This window comes from Gobio gobio (genome assembly GCF_949357685.1).
Source record: "Gobio gobio genome assembly, chromosome: 22".
In the NCBI taxonomy this organism is placed as follows: Eukaryota; Metazoa; Chordata; class Actinopteri; order Cypriniformes; family Gobionidae; genus Gobio; species Gobio gobio.
Window position 1 is genome coordinate 740,596 of NC_137118.1, and position 18,393 is coordinate 758,988.

The 18,393-nt window shown below is 45.4% G+C and overlaps 1 protein-coding gene across 3 annotated transcripts in view; it reads left to right on the forward strand.

Moving 5' to 3' along the window:
* dclk1a (doublecortin-like kinase 1a) overlaps positions 1-18,393 on the forward strand; it is a gene marked incomplete at its 5' end in the record, with an annotated part of 101,494 nt that overhangs the window by 78,765 nt on the left and 4,336 nt on the right. For all 3 annotated transcript variants that reach the window (XM_079804692.1, XM_079804694.1, XM_079804693.1), the window contains 7 exons: positions 1,954-2,038; positions 4,123-4,298; positions 4,384-4,503; positions 6,791-6,937; positions 15,152-15,285; positions 15,850-15,927; positions 16,149-16,245. In XM_079804692.1, coding sequence (XP_079660818.1) covers positions 1,954-2,038; positions 4,123-4,298; positions 4,384-4,503; positions 6,791-6,937; positions 15,152-15,285; positions 15,850-15,927; positions 16,149-16,245 — 837 coding nt within the window. The remainder of the gene's footprint in view (positions 1-1,953; positions 2,039-4,122; positions 4,299-4,383; positions 4,504-6,790; positions 6,938-15,151; positions 15,286-15,849; positions 15,928-16,148; positions 16,246-18,393) is intronic.

Sequence of the window (18,393 nt, forward strand, 5' to 3'; positions counted from 1 at the left end):
ATCACGGAAACCAATCCTAGTTTTAATCTGGATCAAACCTTCGGGTTGTGTTGTTCAAAACTTGTCAGTAGGATTTTGATCATTTTGATCCAAAAAAACAGGATTATCCTGATCCCAAGGGGCCAGTTGTTCAAAACATTGAATCTGGATCAAAATGATCTGGATTTGGAAATCCTATGTTTTGTTATCCAGGATCAGGTAATCCATTTTGTACCGGTTTATCAAAGCAAAATTGGATTGGATCACCCTGATCCACATACACACCTTTACAGATGACCAGATCTGGATTACTAGTGCTCTACGGAGCCCCTAGAGGGACATGCTGATGGGAAAAATATGAGTTGGGGAAAAAAAATTCAAATGTGTTCTCTCCGAAAAGTTTTGCGTAGCGTTCACCCGAGAAATCTTTTGACTGGTTCATCTCTTATAATTGATAAGAAGTAAAAAGTCTTATAAGTGATACTTTAAATGTAATATAATATTTTTGTTTGATATTTACAGCTGTTTGGGGATTATTTTATGGCGGCTAAATCTTTTTTTACTTTGGCTGTCGGCTACCGAAAGGCTTAATAGGTAGCCTAATGTCGACTTCTAATGTATTACTTTAACAATTAGCCTAACTAATCAAGAGCAAAATAAAATATGTGTTTGTGTATTAAATGATACAAAAATTTTGTATTTTTTGACCAGTTTTAAAGTTTTACTACATTTTCTTCCTGGAATCCACCTTGAAATCCCCCTCGTGTTTTATTCTAGCTTCATGCATTCTTTTTTTTATCAACACTTGAATAAAAAAAAGCACAAATTTGAGCAAAAAGCTGAGAAAACGTCGACCGAGTCCATCAACACCCCAGAGTTTCAGAACTTGTCCTGGGTCCACATCTCATTCAGTAACTTCAGGCCGTTTTGATTTATATGATGTTTAATGATGATGATCGGATTATTATACACATGCATCTGATTACCTATGGCATTGCTTGTTTCTGCTTCTTCTTCCCCTGTGTTTTGATCAGGAGTTTCGGTAACACTTTATTTTACATTGGCCTTGTTACACAAGTTACATTGCATGCAAATTAACCCTCAACCAAACCCTAACCCTATAGTAAGGTCATTAATATTACTCAGTACTTAAATATATTTACACTGTAACAATGACACGTCTTTCAGAAGATGTGTAACAGCGCCCCCTACCGTATAACAGTGAAAACACAGCGGGGAAAGAGTTAATAATGTATTATTAAGTGCTGATATGAACTAAGATTAATAAATGCTTTAGAAGTATGTTTCATTGTCAGTTAATGTTAACTAATGTAAAGTGTTAATAATAAAGAATCAGAACATTTTCAGTCAATATCTGGGCCATGTTGTAGTCCAGATTAAAATATAACAATGTTTAAGTTTGGAAATAAATAGCCCATTGCAAATACAAAAATATGAATGGCTGTTTGAAACATTTAAAGGTGCTGTATGTAAGTTTTTGACTGTACTAAAGCTTATAAATGCCATCATATGTTTGCAGATGTTTACTCAAAAACAATGCAACAGCCAGTTTTACTTTGAAATACTCTACCTAAAAAGCCTCGGCCTCCGTCTAAACATCTCTATGACTGAGAGCAGATTAAAACACGGATAAATCAACTCATCATCGTACAATGTGTGAGTATCCTCGCCTTCCATTGGCTCAAACTGGCAACCGCGTGAGCATCGAGTCTGAGGAGGAGGGGGCGGGGCAAACTAGGCTTTTAATTTGGACTGCAGTTCCCATTACAACCACTAGCTGGCAATCTTACACACTGCACCTTTAAGTACTGTTCAGAAACAGAAGGGCTGCAGTTGATCAGCGCCATCTGCTGTCAGAGAGAGAACGTGCAATGTAAACGGTTGATGGGAGAAGTATTCTTAAAATCTGATGAATTATTCCCGGTATTTAATGGTATGTTCTCTTCCTGACAGGGATCCCAGCACAGCGGCTCCTCTCTGTCTCTGGCCTCAACCAAAGTCTGCAGTCTGGATGAGGAGGAAGGGCCTGAGAGCGACGGTGAGAGCGCTTTACACACCGTCATTCATACACAGGCACACCAAACACCATCCACACACAGATATGATGTTCTCTAGAGTGTGTGAGGGCTCTAATGTTCAGTTCTGACGTGAGGAGAGCAAAATAAAGTCAACTGGGACACATTATACCCAAACACTCTTCATACAGTGACTACCAGTAAAACGGATCAAGATCAAAATGGCTCCTACACTTTGAGCTGAGCATGTTCTGCTGTAGTGTGTGTTCTTTAATTGCTAATGTGACCTTTGACCCCACAGACTGAACTAAATGAAGCATTGATTGGTCATTGGTTGAGCTAAACTAGTGTTATCTAATTGTGTTCCTAAATCTAACAGCTGATTCTGATTGGTTGATTGGAATCCATTACATCCCTTTCTATCAAAGAGACATTATCAGGATATTTTCTAAAACTACAGCGAATAAACTGATCATGTGAGAAAACGTTGAAGGTGTCTGAATACAGTTTGGTTTGACTGTACTATTATAGGATTTTAAAAAATATTTTGAATTAGATTTTTATATTTTGTCGTTTAAATAATGTGCTTTTGCCATTTTTGCCATTTAGTTTAAAAAAATATATTTCTATTTAGCTTAAAATGATCATGTAATGACTTAAACTTGTAAAAAATGTAAAGAAAAATTGAAATTTTGCTTTGGCTACTAACTGGATTTTTTAAAATCTAGCGAATGTTTGTGTTTTTCCGCCACAGAATAAAACATTTAAAAAAACAATTGCAACTTTTTATCTCACAACTCCGACTTTATATCTAGCAATTGCATGTTATCAAGTCAGAATTACCTATTTTTTATTCTTATTCAGTTTCAGCTTTAGTTAAGAATAGCATCTCTAGGTTTGGATTTTCAACTGACCATTTCTAAATCCATGCATCCAGACTGCCTTACAGCGAGATCCAGTGCTGTTGAGGAGCTGCGATCGGATGCAGATATGGCAGTTGATGAATGCATTAATGAGACGATGAAAGCTTTAGTTGCTCAGTGAAGGTCAGCGTTTGAAGGCTTTGCAGGTGTTCATTATACAATCACTTACACTTCAGCGGTGTAGCTCTGGTGTTTATGGTGGAGATTCTCAGACGAGGGCTGGAATTAGATCCTCCTCCTCCTCCTCCTCTTCCTCCTCCTCCTCCTCCTCCTCCTCTTCCTCCTCCTCCACCTCCTCCTCCTCCTCCTCCTCCACCTCCTCCTCCTCCTCCTCCTCCTCCTCCTCCACCTCCTCCTCCACCTCCTCCTCCTCCTCCTCCTCCTCCTCCTCCTCCTCCTCCTCCACCGCCTCCTCCTCCTCCTCCTCCTCCTCCTCCTCCTCCTCCACCTCCTCCTCCTCCTCCACCTCCTCCTCCTCCTCCTCCTCCTCCTCCTCCTCCTCCACCTCCTCCTCTCTCCTCCACCTCCTCCTCCTCCTCCTCCTCCACCTCCTCCTCTCTCCTCCACCTCCTCCTCCTCCTCCACCTCCTCCTCCTCCTCCTCCTCCTCCTCCTCCTCCTCCTCCTCCACCTCCTCCTCTTCCTCCTCCTCCTCCTCCTCCTCCTCCTCCTCCGCCTCCTCCTCTTCCACCTCCTCCTCCACCTCCTCCTCTCTCCTCCTCTTCCACCTCCTCCTCCACCTCCTCCTCCTCTCTCCTCCTCCACCTCCTCCTCCACCTCCTCCTCCTCCTCCTCCTCTTCCTCCTCCTCCTCCTCCTCCTCCTCCTCCTCCTCCTCCTCCTCCTCCTCCTCCTCCTCCTCCTCCTCCTCTTCCTCCTCCTCCTCCTCCTCCTCTTCCTCCTCTTCCACCTCCTCCTCCACCTCCTCCTCTCTCCTCCTCTTCCACCTCCTCCTCCACCTCCTCCTCCTCTCTCCTCCTCCACCTCCTCCTCCACCTCCTCCTCCTCCTCCTCCTCTTCCTCCTCCTCCTCCTCCTCCTCCTCTCTCCTCCTCCACCTCCTCCTCCTCCTCCTCCTCTTCCTCCTCCTCCTCCTCCTCCTCCTCCTCCTCCTCCTCCTCCTCCTCCTCCTCTCTCCTCCTCCTCTCTCTCAGTCTGGCTCTAACTGTCCTCCTCTCCATCTGCAGCCGAGCCCTTGGAGGAGACGCCGATACCCTCGGTCCCGAGCTCCATCTCGGATCGCTACAGAGTCGGCCGAATGATCGGAGACGGGAACTTTGCGGTGGTCCATGAGTGTGTGGAGCACTCGAACGGCCGGGCGTACGCTCTGAAGATCATCAACAAAGGCAAATGCAGAGGGAAGGTGAGATGGGGAAGCCGTGTGATAGGGGCAGCAAAGGCTGATTTTCCATTTGTGTGATGAGCACATGTATTTGTCTCCTGCGCAGGAGCATATGATCCAGAACGAGGTGGCGATCCTCAGAAGAGTGAAGCATCCCAACATCGTGCTGCTGATCGAGGAGATGGACACCTACAGCGAGCTCTACCTGGTCATGGAGCTTGTAAAGGTGTGTAGCGTTTTAAATGCGAATGGAAACTCCGGTTTTACACGTGTTGTGGTGATCCGGATGAGCTTCAGCTAGTGGCCATCCGGTGCAGTTGTGCTGGCTGTGTTATTTTAAGCTCCTGCTCCACTTACTCGACTCTTTGAGGGGATTTTCTGCCACGCGAACGCAAACCAGGCCACCGTGAACTTTCTGCCTGCTGTGTATAAACTCCTCAACCTCAGGGAAACTCTTGTGATGCAGATCATGTTGTGTGTGTGGAAACACCAGCTTGCTTTGAACGTTCCCAAACCTAGCTGTAGATGTGACAGATGCCTCAGACTAGAGCTCGGAGGAAAGCGAAATCACAGAGCGGGGTCAGCGCATGCTGAGGGTCACAGAGCGGGGTCAGCGCATGCTGAGGGTCACAGAGCGGGGTCAGCGCATGCTGAGGGTCACAGAGCGGGGTCAGCGCATGCTGAGGGTCACAGAGCGGGGTCAGCGCATGCTGAGGGTCACAGAGCGGGGTCAGCTCATGCTGAGGGTCACAGAGCAGGGTCAGCGCATGCTGAGGGTCACAGAGCGGGGTCAGCGCATGCTGAGGGTCACAGAGCAGGGTCAGCGCATGCTGAGGGTCACAGAGCGGGGTCAGCGCATGCTGAGGGTCACAGAGCGGGGTCAGCGCATGCTGAGGGTCACAGAGCGGGGTCAGCTCATGCTGAGGGTCACAGAGCGGGGTCAGCTCATGCTGAGGGTCACAGAGCAGGGTCAGCGCATGCTGAGGGTCACAGAGCGGGGTCAGCGCATGCTGAGGGTCACAGAGCAGGGTCAGCGCATGCTGAGGGTCACAGAGCGGGGTCAGCGCATGCTGAGGGTCACAGAGCGGGGTCAGCGCATGCTGAGGGTCACAGAGCGGGGTCAGCTCATGCTGAGGGCCACAGAGCGGGGTCAGCGCATGCTGAGGGTCACAGAGCGGGGTCAGCGCATGCTGAGGGTCACAGAGCGGGGTCAGCTCATGCTGAGGGTCACAGAGCGGGGTCAGCGCATGCTGAGGGTCACAGAGCGGGGTCAGCGCATGCTGAGGGTCACAGAGCGGGGTCAGCGCATGCTGAGGGTCACAGAGCGGGGTCAGCTCATGCTGAGGGTCACAGAGCGGGGTCAGCTCATGCTGAGGGTCACAGAGCGGGGTCAGCTCATTGTTTTTCAGGTGAAAGGAACTCTTAATGCTTCACCAAGACATTTTGGACAATTTCATGCTCCTGACTTTGTGGGCCCAGTTTGGGGACGGCCCCTTCCTGTCCCAGCATGACTGCTCCAGTGCTCAAAGCGTCTCCATAAAGACATGGATGAGGAGTTTGGTGGAGGAACTGGAGTCCTGACCTCAACCCGATAGAACAGCTTTGGGATGAATAAGAGCGGAGACTGAGAGCCAGGCCTTCTCGTCCAACATCAGTGCCTGACCTCACAAATGCGCTTCTAGAAGATTTCCCATAAACACAGAAAGAAATTATGTGCATTAAAAAAGTGCATTAGACCTTAAAGTGACAGCAGCCTAATAAACCATAAATGTTAAATTACAAAAGAAAAATAATTACTCACTTCTCTTGGCTGAATAACGTGCATATGTATATTTAATACAGTGCAGACGGTTGTTTAATTCAGGGGTTTTCAAACTGGGGTCCTCCAGAAGGTTCTAAAGGGTCTCCAGAAAATTTCAGTGAATAAAAAGACAAAGCAAAAATGTTTAAAGTCTACTGAGCATTATAACTGATTTTAATAATTGTTTTTCTCATTATAGTGCCCTTTATCTCGCTCACTGGGGTTGTAAGGTTATATTCTTAACGCACTACATAAGCTGCTTACACACATTCATTGTGAAAGTTGCTAATACAAATAATTGAAAATGTTCTTCTTCAGGTTTTTAAATACAACATTAAGTATAGCCAATTTAAGTTTGGAAACAATATGTTGTATTTATAATGTCATACTTACTATTTATCTAACATTTTAAATGTTTTTGTGACCCTGGAGCACGAAACCAGTCACAAGTCTCACGGGTATATTTGTGGCAATAGCCAACACGGGTCAAAATTATTTTATGCCAAAAATCATTAGGATATTAATTAAAGATCATGTTCCATGAAGATATATAATCTTTATTTAAAAAAAAAGATCATTATGGTTTTGTGGTCCAGGATCCAAATATAGAAGGATTTTAGGAAGAGGGTCCCTCATAAAAGGTTTATCATATTTGGGGGTCATAAAGTTTGAAAACCCCTGGTTTAATTTCTCTCTTTGTTCTTATTTTTAGGGAGGAGATCTGTTTGATGCCATCACCTCCGCCAACAGATACACGGAGCGGGACGCCAGTGGCATGCTCTACAACCTGGCCAATGCCATCAAGTACTTACACAGCCTTAACATCGTCCACAGGGACATCAAGCCAGAGAACCTCTTGGTAAGATATTATCCTTATGAGAATGAGCAGATATCTCACGTCTAACAGTCGAGCGCTGTTGTTATCACGTCCTAAAGATCACGGCCTCCGCAAGCGTGTGTTGTGTAGAGGAAGTGTGTGTTTGGAGAAGGAGCTGTTCATGTGTGATAGAGCTGAGGAGTGACTCACGTCCTCAGTTCACAGACTGTTCTCGTACAAACCGTTACAGACATCATTCATGAATCAGTGGCTCATACGCACACACTTCCTCCTCTGATCTGAGCGCGCTTTATTAAAGCAAAACACCAGCGGTCAACAGAGTAAAACCTTCAACAAATCGGGTTCGGTTCCCCAGCTGATTAATCCGTACATTTAAGACTAGTGTTTTCTGAAATGTCATGAATACATATTCAAATGAGTCAAGACACCTTCATTTAAAGGTGCAGTGTGTCATATTTATGAGGATCTATTGACATAAATGCATTATAATATACTAGGGCTGGGCAAATTAACGCGTTAACATGGGCGATTCATTCTTTCAGCTTAACGCATTAAAAATATTTAACGCAAATAACGCAGTGTCCGTTTTTATATCCATTTTTGCCGAGCGTTACATTATATGATCACGCTCTTATTCATGTAAATGCTTCCAAGCGCGACAAGACACAAGAGAATGCGCTGTATGTCAATGTCCTGTCTGTGTGTGTGTGTGTGTGTGTGTGTGTGTGTGTGTGTGTGTCAGTGTCCTGTCTGTGTGTGTGTGTGTGTGTGTGTGTGTGTGTGTGTGTCAGTGTCCTGTCTGTGTGTGTGTGTGTGTGTGTGTGTGTCAGTGTCCTGTCTGTGTGTGTGTGTGTGTGTGTGTGTGTGTGTGTGTCAGTGTCCTGTCTGTGTGTGTGTGTGTGTGTGTGTCAGTGTCCTGTCTGTGTGTGTGTGTGTGTGTGTGTGTGTGTGTGTGTGTGTGTCAGTGTCCTGTCTGTGTGTGTGTGTGTGTGTGTGTGTCAGTGTCCTGTCTGTGTGTGTGTGTGTGTGTGTGTCAGTGTCCTGTCTGTGTGTGTGTGTGTGTGTGTGTGTGTGTGTGTGTGTGTCAGTGTCCTGTCTGTGTGTGTGTGTGTGTGTGTGTGTCAGTGTCCTGTCTGTGTGTGTGTGAGTGTGTGTGTGTCAGTGTCCTGTCTGTGTGTGTGTGTGTGTGTGTGTGTGTGTGTCAGTGTCCTGTCTGTATGTGTGTGTGTGTGTGTGTGTGTGTCTGTGTCTGTGTCCTGTCTGTGTGTGTGTGTGTGTGTGTCAGTGTCCTGTCTGTGTGTGTGTGTGTGTGTGTGTGTGTGTGTGTGTGTGTGTGTGTGTGTGTCAGTGTCCTGTCTGTGTGTGTGTGTGTGTGTGTGTCAGTGTCCTGTCTGTGTGTGTGTGTGTGTGTGTGTGTGTGTGTGTGTCAGTGTCCTGTCTGTATGTGTGTGTGTGTGTGTGTGTGTGTGTGTGTGTGTGTGTGTGTGTGTGTGTGTGTGTGTGTGTGTGTGTCTGTGTCCTGTCTGTGTGTGTGTGTGTGTGTGTGTGTGTGTGTGTGTCAGTGTCCTGTCTGTGTGTGTGTGTGTGTGTGTGTGTGTGTGTGTGTGTGTCAGTGTCCTGTCTGTGTGTGTGTGTGTGTGTGTGTGTGTGTGTGTGTGTCAGTGTCCTGTCTGTGTGGCTGCGTCTCATGTCAGCTAATCGAGGGACACTCTGACACACACACACACACACACACACACACACACACACACACACACTCGACGCACACACAGACTCGGGTCAGTCTCCTGCTCACATCGAGTTCTCTTTTGCTCATGAACAAACAATAACAACAACACAGAGAATTTTGAGTATTCTCATATTAGAGTCTTAAATGAGTTAAATAACGTCGTAAATGAACTTAAAGAGTTGTGAGGAAATGAGATGCGCGGCTGTTCTTAAAGCGACAGGAGCACTGATGATGATGTCATTAATGTTCATCACAGAACAACGGGAACAGAGGAAAGTGTAGCTTTAATGATGATTCATCTATATTTCATTTCTTATTTATGCAGCTAAGAAAGGTGTTTGATAACTATTACATTTCTATATGTGTCTGACAGGGAAGGCCATGGGTAAATATAACATTTATTATTTTGGGGTTATGTAAAGATTGTTTTAAGTTCACTTAAATTAAAAGTTGTTTTTTTAAAGCCTAATAAATGTTGAAATTGGGAGCTTTCAGTTATACTGTAATGTAACGTCATTAATGTTTCATAGAGACATCAGTGATACTGGCCTTCATTCATAAAAACATGACAATACAACACATATTTAAAATATGCTGTCTTTAAATTGTTTATACATTAATTTGGAGAGTAACTGAAATTATTAAAATATCAAAATATTAAAAACTTAAAATATTAAAAACTTGCGATTAATCGCAATTAATTACCGAAAAAAATGTGATTAATTAGTTGTTGTTTTTTATCGATTCCCAGCACTATAATATCCATAACTGGTGTATAATGAACCGTTATGTGTTTATTACCTTGGAATGATCCGTTTCTATCTACACACACCGCGGGTACAGTGAAGCCGCCATTTTGTGCCGCCATGTTTCTACAGTAAAGACTGGGCGTGCTCCTCTCCAAACGGACGAGGCGTTTATACTCGACGCACTCTCCATTGTGCTATTCTTTAAAACGACAGAGGGCGACTCGGAGTAATTGTTCTATAAACCATCAGGAAACAGCGTCGAGAAGAAGTAGAAGAATGTACACAGCTGACGATATCTATTTGAGTAAATTACACTTCACCAAAAACCAAAAGAATCATGTAAAACTCAGTAAACATTGATATTACTTGTGACATGAGAACAAAATGTATGTAGCCATAAAATTAACGATCTCTTAAATATTTCCTAATTTCACTAAACATTTTTATTTAGTTATGTGAAAATTTTTTATTAAAAATGGTTCTTTATTTTCGATAAACAGGCTTATTTATGCTTTTGTAGGCTCATTTTGTAAATATAAGCAACTAATTTGTATGTGCAAACTGTGTGCCGATGTGATGAGCTAGATTCACCTCAAACTCGTGTTTCTTCGGATGCGGAGCCGCGCAAAAAGTTACAAAAACTTGCGCTCGTGCGGACGGGTCGAGTATAAACAAGGCTTAAAGGGACAAACTTCTCTACAGAGCTCTAGCTACTCTCTGCTGTCTCAGATGAGCACATCTTTGTCCTGTGTGGGCCACCGTAGCTTCTCTATGTGCTTCAGAAGGGAGGGGTGAGCGGTGGGCGGCTGCAGTTCACAACCTCACCACTAGATGGGCTGGGAATCTTAAGGCACTTCACGATTCGATCCGATTCCGATTCTGGGAGTAACGATCCAATTCCCAAAACGATTCTTAACACACATTTTTGGTAACTAATTATCCTGCTGTGCAAATACATGAACTTTACATTTGAACCAAAGTTTGAGCTAATATGTGTTTTGTTTTTAATTAGAATATCTGTTTGACAGTATTGCCATATTAAAAATGATTCTGAAGATTTCTTTCAATACTTTTATTTTATTAACAAAGTTATATTCAAGATTAACAAGCTCTAATGAAACATAGTGAGCCATACAATTGCAAAGAACAATCATTAAGAATAAACAGTTCTCAATTTACAACTAAGTGACAATTTTTCAGTTTCTTTAGAACATTTTAACAAAAAATTTCTTTAAAGCAAAAAAAAGTTGACTTTAGTTAGAGCCACAAAAATATCTTTAAAACATCGGCTAATGCAGAAGAAAAACAACTTTAGCGCTGAGAAGCCGAACTCAGTGTGTGTGCAGAACATCTCACATGAGAAAACCTGCAACAGTCATGAGAGACATTTATCCAATCACTCGCCAAAACCAAGCATTTGTTCAGAATTTTGCATTCATTTGAAACATTGTGCAGTAGCTCAGCAATATTCCATAAATTATGCCACGGATGTTGGATGGTTTATGTCCGGCCTCCACATCGGAGACACAGGAGTGTTATTAATCATTAATGCAAGGAAAGCGCCGTATAGCCGACGTGAGCGCCACTGCGTTATTTTGGCTCAGAATTTCGTTTGTTGGAAATATTAACTTAATTTAGAAATGCCTTTGAAATTAAAAACTTTGCATTTAATAAGCAAAATACATTTGTGAAATGTGGAGGCAGACAGAGAGCGGCCAGAGAAGCGGAGGAGCGACTGCTGTGAGGCGTTTGAGCTGCGGAAAAACTGCAGAAAGTGTGTGTGTGTTGAACCCTTTCAGCGGGAAAACTGCATAAACGTGTGTGTGTTGAACCCTCTCAGTGGGAAAACTGCATAAACGTGTGTGTGTTGAACCCTCTCAGTGGGAAAACTGCATAAACGTGTGTGTGTTGAACCCTCTCAGTGGGAAAACTGCATAAACGTGTGTGTGTTGAACCCTCTCAGTGGGAAAACTGCATAAACGTGTGTGTGTTGAACCCTCTCAGTGGGAAAACTGCATAAACGTGTGTGTGTTGAACCCTCTCAGCGGGAAAACTGCATAAACGTGTGTGTGTTGAACCCTCTCAGCGGGAAAACTGCATAAACGTGTGTGTGTTGAACCCTCTCAGTGGGAAAACTGCATAAACGTGTGTGTGTTGAACCCTCTCAGTGGGAAAACTGCAGAAAGTGTGTGTGTGTTGAACCCTTTCAGCGGGAAAACTGCATAAACGTGTGTGTGTTGAACCCTCTCAGTGGGAAAACTGCATAAACGTGTGTGTGTTGAACCCTCTCAGTGGGAAAACTGCATAAACGTGTGTGTGTTGAACCCTCTCAGTGGGAAAACTGCATAAACGTGTGTGTGTTGAACCCTCTCAGTGGGAAAACTGCATAAACGTGTGTGTGTTGAACCCTCTCAGCGGGAAAACTGCATAAACGTGTGTGTGTTGAACCCTCTCAGCGGGAAAACTGCATAAACGTGTGTGTGTTGAACCCTCTCAGCGGGAAAACTGCATAAACGTGTGTGTGTTGAACCCTCTCAGTGGGAAAACTGCATAAACGTGTGTGTGTTGAACCCTCTCAGTGGGAAAACTGCATAAACGTGTGTGTGTTGAACCCTCTCAGTGGGAAAACTGCAGAAAGTGTGTGTGTGTTGAACCCTTTCAGCGGGAAAACTGCATAAACGTGTGTGTGTTGAACCCTCTCAGTGGGAAAACTGCATAAACGTGTGTGTGTTGAACCCTCTCAGTGGGAAAACTGCATAAACGTGTGTGTGTTGAACCCTCTCAGTGGGAAAACTGCATAAACGTGTGTGTGTTGAACCCTCTCAGCGGGAAAACTGCATAAACGTGTGTGTGTTGAACCCTCTCAGCGGGAAAACTGCATAAACGTGTGTGTGTTGAACCCTCTCAGCGGGAAAACTGCATAAACGTGTGTGTGTTGAACCCTCTCAGTGGGAAAACTGCATAAACGTGTGTGTGTTGAACCCTCTCAGTGGGAAAACTGCATAAACGTGTGTGTGTTGAACCCTCTCAGTGGGAAAACTGCAGAAAGTGTGTGTGTGTTGAACCCTTTCAGCGGGAAAACTGCATAAACGTGTGTGTGTTGAACCCTCTCAGTGGGAAAACTGCATAAACGTGTGTGTGTTGAACCCTCTCAGTGGGAAAACTGCATAAACGTGTGTGTGTTGAACCCTCTCAGTGGGAAAACTGCAGAAAGTGTGTGTGTGTTGAACCCTTTCAGCGGGAAAACTGCATAAACGTGTGTGTGTTGAACCCTCTCAGTGGGAAAACTGCATAAACGTGTGTGTGTTGAACCCTCTCAGTGGGAAAACTGCATAAACGTGTGTGTGTTGAACCCTCTCAGTGGGAAAACTGCATAAACGTGTGTGTGTTGAACCCTCTCAGCGGGAAAACTGCATAAACGTGTGTGTGTTGAACCCTCTCAGCGGGAAAACTGCATAAACGTGTGTGTGTTGAACCCTCTCAGCGGGAAAACTGCATAAACGTGTGTGTGTTGAACCCTCTCAGTGGGAAAACTGCATAAACGTGTGTGTGTTGAACCCTCTCAGTGGGAAAACTGCATAAACGTGTGTGTGTTGAACCCTTTCAGCGGGAAAACTGCATAAACGTGTGTGTGTTGAACCCTTTCAGCGGGAAAACTGCATAAACGTGTGTGTGTTGAACCCTTTCAGCGGGAAAACTGCATAAACGTGTGTGTGTTGAACCCTCTCAGCGGGAAAACTGCATAAACGTGTGTGTGTTGAACCCTCTCAGCGGGAAAACTGCATAAACGTGTGTGTGTTGAACCCTCTCAGCGGGAAAACTGCATAAACGTGTGTGTGTTGAACCCTCTCAGTGGGAAAACTGCATAAACGTGTGTGTGTTGAACCCTCTCAGCGGGAAAACTGCATAAACGTGTGTGTGTTGAACCCTCTCAGCGGGAAAACTGCATAAACGTGTGTGTGTTGAACCCTCTCAGCGGGAAAACTGCATAAACGTGTGTGTGTTGAACCCTCTCAGTGGGAAAACTGCATAAACGTGTGTGTGTTGAACCCTCTCAGTGGGAAAACTGCATAAACGTGTGTGTGTTGAACCCTTTCAGCGGGAAAACTGCATAAACGTGTGTGTGTTGAACCCTTTCAGCGGGAAAACTGCATAAACGTGTGTGTGTTGAACCCTCTCAGCGGTAAAACTGCATAAACGTGTGTGTGTTGAACCCTCTCAGTGGGAAAACTGCATAAACGTGTGTGTGTTGAACCCTCTCAGCGGTAAAACTGCATAAACGTGTGTGTGTTGAACCCTCTCAGTGGGAAAACTGCATAAACGTGTGTGTGTTGAACCCTCTCAGTGGGAAAACTGCATAAACGTGTGTGTGTTGAACCCTCTCAGTGGGAAAACTGCATAAACGTGTGTGTGTTGAACCCTCTCAGTGGGAAAACTGCATAAACGTGTGTGTGTTGAACCCTCTCAGTGGGAAAACTGCATAAACGTGTGTGTGTTGAACCCTTTCAGCGGGAAAACTGCATAAACGTGTGTGTGTTGAACCCTTTCAGCGGGAAAACTGCATAAACGTGTGTGTGTTGAACCCTTTCAGCGGGAAAACTGCATAAACGTGTGTGTGTTGAACCCTTTCAGCGGGAAAACTGCATAAACGTGTGTGTGTTGAACCCTTTCAGCGGGAAAACTGCATAAACGTGTGTGTGTTGAACCCTTTCAGCGGGAAAACTGCATAAACGTGTGTGTGTTGAACCCTTTCAGCGGTAAAACTGCATAAACGTGTGTGTGTTGAACCCTTTCAGCGGTAAAAGTGTCCCCACTTGATCTTAAACAAAGCCAATTCACCAGCATATGTGCGTTCGCCTATCAACGGGTGGTTCTGTTTGGCCAGTGACCGCGCACACACACACACACACACACACACACACACACACACACACACACACACACACACACACACACACACATACACACACACATACACACACACACAGTGGTGAAGTGGCCGTTTGAATCGAACACAGAATCAATTCTGGATTTTTGAGAATCGTTTCTGAATCATTGGAAAACGAATCGCGATGCATCGACCTTTTCTCCCACTCCTAACCTCTAGATGCTGCTAAAACTTACACACTGCACCTTTAAGCCCTGTTTACGAGCTGCGGAGTTTGTCTATAAATGCTGTGGATCTTATCAGGAACCATCAGTCTCTCAAATGCACTCCAGTGCACTGCAAAAAATGCTTTTCTTACTTAGTAGTAAGAAAGATAATCTTGTTTTCTGTTTGAATTAAGATTATGTTTCTTACCCCATTGGCAGATTATTATGCTTATTTTAAGCAAAAACTTCCTTAATTTTGAGTTATTTCCCCCCAAAATAAGACAAAAACTTTCGCTTGTCTAGTAAATGCTTCTTAATGTAAGATTTTTTAGATATTTGGACTGAAAACAAGACAAAAATACTAAGTAAGAAAAGCATTTTTTGCAGTGTGAGCTAGAAAGAGCCGGAGATAATCGCTTGAAGAAGCATGCATGCCAAACGCACCTTGCAGTGCAGAATGAGGTTTTTCATAATGCATCACTTTACATATTATATAACAGCAAACACGAAGCCAGCCAAGCTTAGGATGCTCAATGGATTCCGTTCCGTTTTTAGCATCAGTGGAATCTGGGCTAAAGACATTAAATGCACGTTTATTTGATGCGAGTGCATATTTTGGGGCTTTTTGAGAGCTCCCAGCTCTAATGCGGTTCTGATTGACAGGTGTACGAGCATCAGGACGGAAGCAAATCTCTGAAGCTGGGCGACTTCGGCCTGGCCACGGGGGTGGACGGACCCCTGTACACCGTCTGCGGGACACCCACTTATGTAGCACCAGAGATCATCGCAGAGACCGGGTGAATACTTCAGCATATTTGCTCAAATCTGGGTCGTTTTCATGGACTCGTGTGATGTTGTGATGGTTATGATCTGGGGCCAGTTGCATAAACTTAGCCATTATGTTTAGACTGTGTCTTAAGAACTAATTTGACACACTAGCAATTAGTCAAGAGGTAATCGGTCTTACTTTTCTGAAATTACACCAATCTAACTTTTTATGTAACTGACTTTAAAAAGTTAAGAACAGGGGCCAGTTGCATAAACTAAGACATTATGTTAAGGCAGTGTCTTAAGATCTAGTAAGACCAACTAGCAGTTAGGCAAGTGGCATTCAGTCTTACTTTTCGTATCAAATTAGTCCAGTTTATGTTTTTATGTAACTGATTTTAAAAAGTTATGAACAGTCTTAAACAGTCTAACTTGTAAGACTAGTCTTAATGGTTTATGCAACCGGCCCCAGTCTTGAAGAAAAAAATAGACGACTAACTTTTAAGACTAGTCTAAGCCGTTCATGCAACCGGCCCCTGATGATTTAGAGTTATGTCTTGAGCTAAAACTAAAACAGTTTTGCTGTGTTGTAGGTATGGCCTTAAGGTGGACATCTGGGCCGCTGGAGTCATCACATATATCCTCCTCTGTGGCTTTCCTCCATTTCGTGGGTATGTTCAGTGTGCAGTTTTATGTTTTAAAAATAGTAGAAAAGAGGTTTGCATGTCAAAGATTCATTGTTAAATACATTCTCACTGAGTAATGTAATCAAAGCTGGAGGTTATGTAAGATGTAATGGCGCCTCCCTGTGGATGTGTGTGGTTCTCTTCATGAACACAGCTCATGAGCGCCCCCTGTGGATGTGTGTGTGAAGTCTCACTCTGTATTTCAGGAGCACTGATGATCAGGAAGCTCTGTTTGACCAGATCCTGCTGGGACAGTTAGAGTTCCCTCCGCCGTACTGGGACAATGTGTCCGACTCCGCCAAAGTAAGAGTTCCTTTTGGATAAGTCATGATTAGGGGATTTTTAAAAAGGCAAATAATATGATAAAAAATATCTTATTTTTAAAAGCAATGTAATATATGAAAAAAAAATATTATAATACATAATATGTGTGTCCCGTGTGTCTCCTCTGACCTCTAACCGTGTGTCTCCTCTGACCTCTAACCGTGTGTCTCCTCTGACCTCTAACCGTGTGTCTCCTCTGACCTCTAACCGTGTGTCTCCTCTGACCTCTAACCGTGTGTCCCGTGTGTCTCCTCTGACCTCTAACCGTGTGTCCCGTGTGTCTCCTCTGACCTCTAACTGTGTGTCCCGTGTGTCTCCTCTGACCTCTAACCGTGTGTCTCCTCTGACCTCTAACCGTGTGTCCCGTGTGTCTCCTCTGACCTCTAACCGTGTGTCTCCTCTGACCTCTAACCGTGTGTCTCCTCTGACCTCTAACCGTGTGTCTCCTCTGACCTCTAATCGTGTGTCTCCTCTGACCTCTAACCGTGTGTCTCCTCTGACCTCTAACCGTGTGTCTCCTCTGACCTCTAACCGTGTGTCCCGTGTGTCTCCTCTGACCTCTAACCGTGTGTCCCGTGTGTCTCCTCTGACCTCTAACCGTGTGTCTCCTCTGACCTCTAATCGTGTGTCTCCTCTGACCTCTAACCGTGTGTCTCCTCTGACCTCTAACCGTGTGTCTCCTCTGACCTCTAACCGTGTGTCCCGTGTGTCTCCTCTGACCTCTAACCGTGTGTCCCGTGTGTCTCCTCTGACCTCTAACCGTGTGTCTCCTCTGACCTCTAACCGTGTGTCCCGTGTGTCTCCTCTGACCTCTAACCGTGTGTCTCCTCTGACCTCTAACCGTGTGTCCCGTGTGTCTCCTCTGACCTCTAACCGTGTGTCCCGTGTGTCTCCTCTGACCTCTAACCGTGTGTCCGGCGTGTCTCCTCTGACCTCTAACCGTGTGTCTCCTCTGACCTCTAACCGTGTGTCTCCTCTGACCTCTAACCGTGTGTCTCCTCTGACCTCTAACCGTGTGTCCCGTGTGTCTCCTCTGACCTCTAACCGTGTGTCCCGTGTGTCTCCTCTGACCTCTAACCGTGTGTCCCGTGTGTCTCCTCTGACCTCTAACTGTGTGTCTCCTCTGACCTCTAACCGTGTGTCTCCTCTGACCTCTAACCGTGTGTCTCCTCTGACCTCTAACCGTGTGTCCCGTGTGTCTCCTCTGACCTCTAACCGTGTGTCCCGTGTGTCTCCTCTGATCTCTAACCGTGTGTCCCTTGTGTCTCCTCTGACCTCTAACCGTGTGTCCCGTGTGTCTCCTCTGATCTCTAACCGTGTGTCCCGTGTGTCTCCTCTGACCTCTAACCGTGTGTCTCCTCTGACCTCTAACCGTGTGTCTCCTCTGACCTCTAACCGTGTGTCCCGTGTGTCTCCTCTGACCTCTAACCGTGTGTCCCGTGTGTCTCCTCTGACCTCTAACCGTGTGTCCCGTGTGTCTCCTCTGACCTCTAACCGTGTGTCCCGTGTGTCTCCTCTGACCTCTAACCGTGTGTCCCGTGTGTCTCCTCTGACCTCTAACCGTGTGTCCCGTGTGTCTCCTCTGATCTCTAACCGTGTGTCCCGTGTGTCTCCTCTGACCTCTAACCGTGTGTCCCGTGTGTCTCCTCTGACCTCTAACCGTGTGTCCCGTGTGTCTCCTCTGACCTCTAACCGTGTGTCTCCTCTGACCTCTAACCGTGTGTCTCCTCTGACCTCTAACCGTGTGTCTCCTCTGACCTCTAACCGTGTGTCCCGTGTGTCTCCTCTGACCTCTAACCGTGTGTCCCGTGTGTCTCCTCTGACCTCTAACCGTGTGTCCCGTGTGTCTCCTCTGACCTCTAACCGTGTGTCCCGTGTGTCTCCTCTGACCTCTAACCGTGTGTCCCGTGTGTCTCCTCTGATCTCTAACCGTGTGTCCGGTGTGTCTCCTCTGACCTCTAACCGTGTGTCCCGTGTGTCTCCTCTGACCTCTAACCGTGTGTCCCGTGTGTCTCCTCTGACCTCTAACCGTGTGTCCCGTGTGTCTCCTCTGACCTCTAACCGTGTGTCTCCTCTGACCTCTAACCGTGTGTCCCGTGTGTCTCCTCTGACCTCTAACCGTGTGTC